This window comes from Neodiprion pinetum, chromosome 7 (genome assembly GCF_021155775.2).
Source record: "Neodiprion pinetum isolate iyNeoPine1 chromosome 7, iyNeoPine1.2, whole genome shotgun sequence".
Taxonomy (NCBI): domain Eukaryota; kingdom Metazoa; phylum Arthropoda; class Insecta; order Hymenoptera; family Diprionidae; genus Neodiprion; species Neodiprion pinetum.
Window position 1 is genome coordinate 18,752,475 of NC_060238.1, and position 10,269 is coordinate 18,762,743.

The 10,269-nt window shown below is 32.9% G+C and overlaps 1 protein-coding gene across 2 annotated transcripts; it reads right to left on the reverse strand.

Moving 5' to 3' along the window:
* Positions 1-1,372: 1,372 nt before the first annotated feature.
* Positions 1,373-7,662, reverse strand: LOC124222634 (cysteine-rich hydrophobic domain-containing protein 2). 2 transcript variants are annotated; one of them, XM_046633809.2, is made up of 4 exons: positions 6,958-7,662; positions 6,213-6,423; positions 5,670-5,786; positions 1,373-5,320 (listed from the first exon to the last, which is right to left on the reverse strand). In XM_046633809.2, the coding sequence occupies exons 1-4, from the start codon at positions 7,017-7,019 to the stop codon at positions 5,270-5,272; spliced, it is 441 nt and encodes a 146-aa protein (XP_046489765.1). In that variant the 5' UTR covers positions 7,020-7,662; the 3' UTR covers positions 1,373-5,269. The 2 variants fall into 2 exon arrangements, with proteins under 2 accessions (XP_046489765.1, XP_046489764.1); XM_046633808.2 differs by having other exon boundaries at positions 6,901-7,656.
* Between the last annotated feature and the right edge of the window lie 2,607 nt (positions 7,663-10,269).

The window sequence follows — 10,269 nt, forward strand, 5'->3', positions numbered from 1 at the left end:
AACACACGTGCAAACCTTATCAGTCTAGTTACCTTGCTAATTTTAATGATAAGTAGTAAATGATATTGATTTAAAATATGTAATTAATAAGGTTTGTATTTAGTTTAGTATGTAAGAAACATTATATATATATATATATATATATATATATATATATATATATATATGAGTAATCTTTTGTAAATACTTTCTTCAATTTGTGAAGTTCAACTACTCAGCTGTACAACTTTATTATAATTTGACGTTTGATAATTAATTGTACAGCTATTACTTTGCTTCGATTACAGTCAAATATGTTGAATATGTTTTGAAAAAACACGAAAAAATCATAATTATTATTTATGTTGAGACAGAATATGTTTATTTAACTTAGGCTATCAGCGGCTTTGTTTCTGTAATTAAATGTTTGATTATAAAACACTAAAAAAAAACAGTAGATGCAAAAATCATATCAATTTCTCACACACCTGCAACACGTTCTAATGGTAATCCAATAACCAGAGTGTAGAGTGGATCAGATTTTTGTTGAAGTTTGAAACATAAAACGAGACCAGAACCAGATTCTGAGCAGTTGTCTCCATTGTCAGCTTATTGTTAACTACATTGAATGTCGTATGGCAGTTAGTTTTTCCATACAGTTAGATGAGGAGTTTCAGCTATAAATGACAGAATTATTGTAATAATTACAATCGCTGTGTGTATGTGTGTAAGAAAGATTGAATAACTCAACTAGAAAGGGACCAATGAACCATAAATTAATCTTGGCTAAAAAAAAAGAAGGAAAACTGTCGTTATCCAAAATAACTTTATACGCTGTTTATACGTGCGATTTATAATTAACATTACTGTAATCTAACAACAAATATCAAACGATGTATAAATATGTGATATTTTGCTGCGTCAATATACATTTGTATGAAAATATTTTATTCAACAGTACTTTCACTTGACACACCTCAAATACACGTGCATATTTAGTTTGAACCAAAGTAATTTCAAACTTTTCAAATGTGATAATAAACAGCTAGTTCTACCTAGTATGAAATTGTTGAAAAATTTTCTTTTCTATTGGTTGAAAAACTTTCGTCGAGATTGAGAATAGAACTTGAGTTTTTTCGTAAGAATCGGATAAAGCAATTCATTCTCTGATTTATATCGAAGATTACGTCTCGAACGAATCGATCGTGGGATAGATTCACAAAAAGATCCGTGAGCAACAAATGAATAGTAATAAATACACGCAAAAATGTACACGGATTAAGTAGGAAGAAATGAAGTAACTTCAAGAGTGGTAATTATTAATAAAGATTTCTTTTATTTCATTTTAAAATTCTTTGCCGAAATAAACGCCGGACACAAGCTTGTAAGCTGATTTATGATATGCTAATTTTCATTTATATACAGTCAGATCATAATTACTATCAACTAATTGGGACCAGGGTGCTTTTGCTATGAGTTACAAGTTTGTGAGCAATGATGTGCACAGTAATTTGCAGGAGCTGTGTTTATGCGATTTTCTATCACGCTGGAAATTTCGATCTATCAATAATATTCATACGTGAAGTTTACATAGATCGGATCTGATTATACATCTAAATAGTAATAATATTATTCGACAGCCTTTTGAATGTGATAACTATGTCCAGGTGGGGGATTCGGTGTTGAATCAGCCAAACTTTGATGTAGTTTATGATACTTATTGAAATAGAATTGCAGCACCACATTAGTGCCCAATTTAGGGTAACATATTTTATTCTGCTAGTAGTCTCGAATTTACTTGAAACGCAATTTGTTTTTAATTAGATAATTGCTGCAGAGCTAACTTTCTTCAAATACTCCACAAGATAAAAGTCAGTAGGACTGGACGTTGGCATTTTCGTCTTATTTATAAAGAAAGTCTCTATGTAGAATATAAACAAAATTATCAATTTTGCAACAGTTTTAGAAAAAAGTAAAATTTCTGCACAGTCGCATCTCTGAAAATAATCTGCATGAAATATATTTTTAGTGACTCCAAGTGTACGACCCTGAAACAGATTCTCAATACTATAAACTACGCCAAAATCTAGCTTGTAGCATAAAATTCCTTATTATTAATATTATATACTACTATACATTATGTTGTTATACTATGTGCATAAATTTATTTACGTATGTATGTCAGGGTGAAACAAATGAAAACAGGTTTCGTGAAATTTGCCATTCAATGTGCCAAAAAGTACCCTTGACATTTTCAATCAGTACATTAATACTCAACAGTCGCTCAAGGCATTTATTTTCACTATACACACTAACGTAACAAGTGATTTGAATTTCTGTAAGTAAAATCTAAGGAAACCATGGAATTTTGTTGAATCAGGCACAAATAAAATATTTATCCCTGCTATAAAATCATCATCTTCAAAAAAGACAGTTTTGTTGAAAAAATTAAACCTCAATCTTTTGTTTCAAAAATATATTGTTCATAACAGAAAATTGATTTTTTCAGATGCAAAAGAGTTTTAACATCTTTAGAATTTTTAATGAGTCATATTTTCAGCTAAAACTATGTATGCTTTCACGTGAAAAATATCAGATAAGTCTCAGATATTTGATTTAAATATTCATGTCAATAGTTCCAAAGAAATTACATCATCTAGTAAACTAATCATGCAGAATGCAAATTTTCGTCAAGATATTTGTAGGGTAAAATGTTTTGCACGTATCGTTTCAATATATCAAAACTTGTTTGGTTATTGTACAGTGCATGAGATTGGTTTATCTTCTTGTAGTACATTAAATTAAAGATGTTGAAACGTTTTTGCATGAATTTTCAAATTGTTTACTTGAAAAATCAACGATTATATAAATCTTGAAGGAACTAATTATGTATTTGTGAGAAGATATATAGCAAGATGTTCTCTTAACATTTAGAGAACTCATTTTTGTTCTAGTCACATTAATGTATATTATACAGAAAAATTGGTGCGCGAGAGTCAATAAACGTTCTATACATCATTTCTGTTTTAATCTAATCTTCACCTGATTTAAGGGAAGATTTTTTATCATTTTAGTTTTCTTTGGTAAATAGAGAATAAATTGGGTAAATGTGTCGTACTTCGAATAAATGATTTTTAATTGTGACATAACACCGAGATGCCAGCTGATTGCGTATATTCGGTAATAATAAACCATGTTTCGAAACCAGACACATTATACGTTACTCGTGTTATAAAACGTTGGGTAATACTGTTAAATTGTTTAATACCTGCGATAATTTGAATCGATATATCAATTTTTCTTAACAACGAGATAGAGTAATACACTTGAAATAAATGACATCGTTAAACAGAGATTTGAGCACCAAGTGAACTCAAAACTAATCCACGACACAAATTAAAAAATTAATGATTAAAATATGAATATGGAACTACTAATTTAGAGAGGAAAAAAACAGAATAAGAATGGCAGAAAAAGAAAAACATATTTCAGAGCACCTGAATATTTGTGAACTTCAATGTGTTAAAACCATTGCAAAAGATGCGAATTTGGACACAGAAACTCGAATCGAAAATTGATAGAAAAAATATTGAATGTGAATAAGAGCAATTCTTCTTGAATACGTTGAAATATAATTAAAATGTGCCCAACTAGATTAATTGACCTTTTGCAATTACGTTGTCCTCATTGAAATTTTACAATTTATTAAATTATTATTTATTAGTTTTTTTTTTTTTATTGCACATGTCAAAAAACGTGGGTATTTTTTTTAAATGTAAAAATTGTATTAGTTTATAGAATCGTACAATTAAATTTGCTCACTCAAGAGATATAGAACGTTATATAAATGTAAGTGTTACCTTGAATTATTCGAACTCTTCCTTGCTTTATATGGGGACAAACAACAGAGCTCTTTTTAAACATTTTTTGTATTGAATTGAAACTTTGGTTATTTTACAATCTTAATGTCACGTAAGTAAAATACGATATCTTGCTATACGGTCATTTGAAGGGAAATATATGAATAATCTGATTTTTTTACAATGACAAATGAATTTTTGATCACCAGATTACTACGAGAATATTACTACTTTTTATTTACGGCACTTTCAACTACGACTAAAGATATTACCAAATGAATACGAATTTTATATGATAGTCAATTGTTCATTATCACGTAATTAATTTGTGTAAAACAAAGCTAATATACTCTAATAGTGCATTATTAATAGTAGTTAAATTAACTGATAATAACTGTCCCTAGGTTATTTCTATTTTATAAAAATCCACGAATATAAGACGTTGGTTTACAAATTTTATTACACATATAATCAACGCATGTTTTTTATTTCACCTACTATAATTATTATTCTCAATATTACGAAGGCAACAAAGGTAAAGCTTTAAATTACACGCACAGTTTAAATTCGACATCAAAATGCAGTCTCCTATTGGGTCAAAAACTTTTTACCTGAATTTACCTAATAGGTTTTACTGAATAATTTCATCACTATTATTATTACCATATAACTCACATGAAAATACCCAGTAAGGAACCAAAAAAATAACTTCGTGTGTGAGCAAAAGTTAAAAATTTATGCGCACTAATTTAATTGATGTACGAAACTAGCCTACATATCAAATAATGGTAAAAAAAAAAAAATGTAAAACATTATTTTGTAACTTAGGTATTATTATGATTATCGCCATCATCTTCATTATTTCAATGATTTTAAATTACGTACTCATGGGGTTTTCGTTGTACTGAATAAAATCAATCTTCAAACAAAACATTTCAAGCACCGCTTTACAGCAGTCTCTGAACTTTACTGAAACTGACAATATTGTGGGAATCGTTGGGTGTAAAGCTGATAAAATTTTTTTTTCTATAACAAGGAATAAAAATTATTTAAATCAATTTTTTCTTCAACATTTCAATACTAAATCACATAGGCTTAGATGCATATGTAACAATACCTAAGATAAACAACAAATGATCTGGACTTGTTCATTCATTTTCTCTCTCACTGTATCTTAAATTCAATGTACTTATAAAGTATTAGTCATCGTTAGTTTAAAGTTTCTATTCGCTCTTGTACTGTGTATTATGTCTATGTATATTGGTATTTACAAAAATATCTATCAATTTTGTGAGTTATCACCTCACGCAATGTCACTCTTGACCTTAGTCCTCTGATTTTGAGTTATTCATACTTACTTTTAACAGTGTATACGCGTTCTCATTTATATCTATTCTATACTGAGACATAATTCTCGAACATTATACTCTTTAATCAGGCCTGTATATTTGTATCTTTGGAACAAATTCGACCAAGAGAACCTGAAATACAAATACAAATATTAATAATACAAAGATGTGAAAATTAGTCGAGTTGCTCGTAAGAATGCACTTTCTTTCGAATACGGATTTTGAAGGCTGTAGTGAAACAAAGAGTATGGCTCAAGTATTATTCGATACTTGGTTTAAAAAAAAAAAAATGCTCACCCATGAATTTTGGACTAGACATTTTTTTTTTCATTCAGAAGAAATTATTTTGTTCAAAACATTAGTGGCATCATCAAGTGTCAAATACTTTCATAGTCTCTTGTAGAGTTACTTTTTCAAGATACAATAAGGATTAAACTATCGGTTAGGCTGTTATCTAAACCTATGAATATTTTTAACTCACGTATTCCATCATCGATGAACTATCGCATCTCTGTTTGGTGAGTCGCCAATGCAAACCCAATTTGTGATATAGTCTGCTATTCTCCCACTCCAACAATTTGTTTAAAGAATGTTGTGTCTGTTGAAAAAAAAAACAATCTTTAATCAAATTTTACACGTAGTACCTTAGATCTGAATGTATACAAAAATGCAAAATCAAAGTAAAATAACTATTGTGAAAAATCTTTATCCACAGTTTTTGATATTTCAGATCACACATATATCTATGAAATTGTATTCTTTACAATGTCGTAGCATTTTTAAAACCTTACTGGAATGTGACAACTTTTGTACAGTCCTCTAAGGACTCTCCCTTACTCTAAGGACTTTCCCCTACTTTTCTTGACCGAATTCAAATTTTTTCCCTGACTAAAATATTAAGTAATAGTGCCAAGAAAAGTAACTAATTAGCTAAGTTGCGAATTTGGCAGTATTTAAAAATGTGGTCACTTAATCATTTCATTCACATCGGGAAGAGAAGAATCCATGCCAAAAATTGTCTTACCCTTTTACTAAGGCAAACAACTGGCCATAAAGAACAGCCCAGAGTACAGCAGCAACAGACGCAGCCACAAAACAGCCATTTTACATTAACTGGCAATGTTTTCTTCAGCACGCTATTCACTCTTATCACAGTTGCTTTGAATTCTTCTGGCGCTACTCGTGACACCAATCCATTAGGAAATTCAGTTTCAAATCTATTGCTGAGTCCGAATCTGAAAAATTTTCCAAATGTTAGTTCTATTAAACAGAAAAAATAAATTGATTTGGTATTTTTACTTATCACGTCTTAAGACGAGGTATATTAGGAAAGTGATAATTTGGAACTAAGGTACACTTTGATATATCAAATGATATGCTCGTTAAATTTATGAATCTAAAATGATAGAAAAGCTTGAAACAAAGTCTGGGCAGAGTTGATGCGAAGGAAAAAGTTTCTAAACAAAGTTCAGCTTGAATGTGTAAGTATGTTTCTAATATTGTTTGAAAAACACATTGGAGGCATGCAATCTGAAAATTTAGTAATTAGTAATAATGTCTTGGGATATATTGAAAAAAGTTATTATAAACAACGAGCAATGAAGCAGATTCTTTATTCGTGCCGGAGGTCATTCCATGCAAGGAAAGCTGATAATGGACCTTGGACGAGATAGACGTAAGTCCGTCAGAGGGTTAGAATTGAATTTCCTTACACTGTCATGTTACCAGCACCGCGAATGACAATGGGATCAGGCACAAGAGTGACGTACTGTTCCTCTAAATTCTGATCGTGTTCTTCCTCCTCTTCATAAATAGCATCGAAATCTGCCATCTCGTCGAAAGAAAAGAAACGAGCCTAAACGACTTCTCGCGTTACTCAGTACCGAATTCTAGCGTCTGACTATTTATTTTCTTATCGTCAAAATTGTTCGTGTATATATTTACGGAGTGTTTACGTTAGTTTCTACCAGCCAGCTAGCTTGTATATTTCACTCGACGGTCACATACGGCTAGTTAGCATTCCCTGACTCGTGGATAGCGTCATTTTTTTTATTCCAATGCAAGGTGTTTCGACGAGGAGACGAACGGTTAATAAATCCAAATCTATTCTGCAATTAAAAAAAAAAAAACTCAAAACACCATGTCCGCGAAAAAACACAGTGCAGGTGCTTCCGCGTAGATTGCAGATGATTGCAGAGCTTAACTTGTCTATTCGCTAATCCACTACCACGGTACCAACTCTGCAAATTACAAACATCTTCGTGAAGTGAAATTTATCGAGCAGGAAATTGACAGCTACACTAATATTCCTATCATTGTTGTATCTTGTTTCCTTTCATTGTTCGATTAAAGATAGCTTAAATGGTCAGAGCATTTCCATGAATGGAACAACATAAATTATTTATAGCAATTTATTTCTTTTGGTAGGTAGCATTGTTTAAATATCACTTTCTCTACGGCTTATAGTCATCGTCCATAGATGACAGAGCAAAGGAATCGCTGATCTTTCGAAGTCCTCAGAATACAGATGGCCTATTTTACTGGCTGCACGTAATGCACACTGATGTGACGTCACCACGGCACTCCCCAACAATTCCAGAAATTAGGGTGCTATTACATGAGCAGTAAAAAGCAGCAGTGGTTTAGTAACTTACTAGTTTTCACTAGCATCAGTCTGGTAATTTTACGCAGCAGTAGCGCTGCTCATGTAATAGGTCGTGGCTTCTTGTGATCTTGTGGCTTGTCGCTCGAAAAACTGAACTGCGAGCAGCAGAAACTTGCGCCGGAAGTGATAGGGGAAAACTGCTGCTGCTGCTGCTTTTTACTGCTCATGAATAGCACCCGAATACTGGTGGTAGCTTCGCGTATAGAGAAAGTGTGGCGTAAGTGAGACGTCAGAGCGGCAATTCCCGAAATTTCGAAAAGATAGTCTCTGAAATTTGTTGATGAAAATACAGCTAGATGCACAATCAGTAGCTTTCGGTTGGAAAATACTGATTAAGCATTAAAATGCACTGGACAACTCAATTCAATCGATCGCTCCAGGTAAACCGGGATTAATTCCTAACAGGTGATTAACAATTGTGTGCAGTTCTGTTTTAAACGCCGAACTCCGCTAAGGTATTGATCTGCTGAGGTTTTGCTCCATTGCGATGATGAAGCGAGAGATAACAGAAGTTTGAATGCACTCATTTTATTTAGAATCACTTGAAATATATTTTGAATGATTTATTGTCTCAATAAACCGTTTGCAGAATACCAAATGTTGGATAATAATTATTTAAGAGTTAGGATGGAAAAAACGCTGGTTATTAGACCAGAACTAAGTTCTAAACAAAATTGAATACCTAATTGCGGAACATAGAATATTGGTTTCGAATTTTGAAGACGGCTTTTGAATAGATAGCGTAATATGCAACCGGATGAGTATCGAAAGATTATCTGTGGCACAGATCAAAAGAGCGTTTTAACGCGTGGAGACCTTATTTATAGCGACCGGTCGCCATTTCCTTCGAATCAACTCCTTTGTTTTCGAACTGCACAATACCGTTGATTCCCCTGTCCTATATTCTAGTTATGTGGTATGTTGGGTCCTATATTCTTATCTTCATAGGCTATGTTAGGATCCCCACTTGTCAGCGATCACAACCCACATATGTGTGGATTATCGGCGGATTTGTGCATTTTTCCAAAGTGGTCATTAATGCTAAGTGCAGCAAGATAATGATATTAAATTGGTGACGTATTAGCGTCTTTGATGATTCATGCATTTGATGATTTTATGCATGGGCGCTTTGGCCGCGTTGGATACTTTCACTAGTGTTTCTTTTCAGACGATCAAGTAAAGGTAGTGGTCTCTAAGGGGTTAACTATTATTTAATATTAGTCTTTTATAAGTGTTTGTGCTATGTTTATTGGTAAATAGTGTTAGGCAATACGTTATGGATATATAATCTTATTTATATTCTATAGTCTAACATAGGATTTGGTAGACTGACTGCAATATTACAATTGTTGCTCATTGACTTAAATTTGGTTCTGTAAGTTTACTGCTGTTATATTGGTTGGTGAATTCAACATTCTAACAGTAAATAATAATGTTTATAGAGTTTGTACCCGCGTATGTGTTGATGGTTTTCCTCTGTAAGCGTGATTTCTTGTTGGTAGGTTGGGTTTCTTTACGGATATAAACTAAGCGTACAGAGCCGTGTGTTGGTTGCCTAGTCTTTTGGGCTTCGTCGTGGGGTTGTATGTCTGCATGAAAGGTGGCTATCAAATATGTGCATGATTAGAGTCTACTTATTTATTAGTATTAATCATATTTATTTATAGGGTTGTATGAATGGTTATTATATACTGAATGGTTTCTATGATTTTTGGGGTCAGGATTCTTGATGCCTTGCCTTGCGAAATTAACCCGTGACTTATTTTACCTTCGGGCACTCTGTTGTTGTGTTGTCTGTATGTCCCGCGGGTAATCATTTGTATGGTATCCCAACATGGATCTGCAGCGTTTGCATCAGCACGAGTGTCTCTGCGTTACCATCTTACTTTTTTTTTCAGGCAAAACATGTGTTGTCCCAGATTCGATTTGTATGACTCTTTCCTGACTGATTGGACGCCTAGGAAATCATATGATGCAGCGACAAGATCATAGGATCAACAGTAGAGAATTGACGCACAAATTCTTTCGTTTTTCGGCTGTGGAATGAGTTGTCAGAATAGTGCCAGGAAGAATTTATTGCAGCACTTTTCAAATTCGTGAAAATTGTCGCAAAAAAGGAAAGCCATACTTTTTTGCCGATTTTTGACCAAAAACTTTTGGTCTCAGATTCGATTTGTATGACCCTTTCCTGACGAAGTGGACCCCCAGGAACGCAGAAAACGCAGCGGAAAGAACGTGGGATCGACAAAAAAGAAGATACGGAGGAAAAAGCACCTGCAAAAAAACGTCGGAAACACAGGATCTCGTTTTTTGGCTGTAATTTTAGATTCGTTGATCGCAGCGTATTGGGACTGCGCCTGATCGATTTCTCTCGCGAAATTACGTCCGAATAGTCCCAGTTAGAATTTATTTGAGC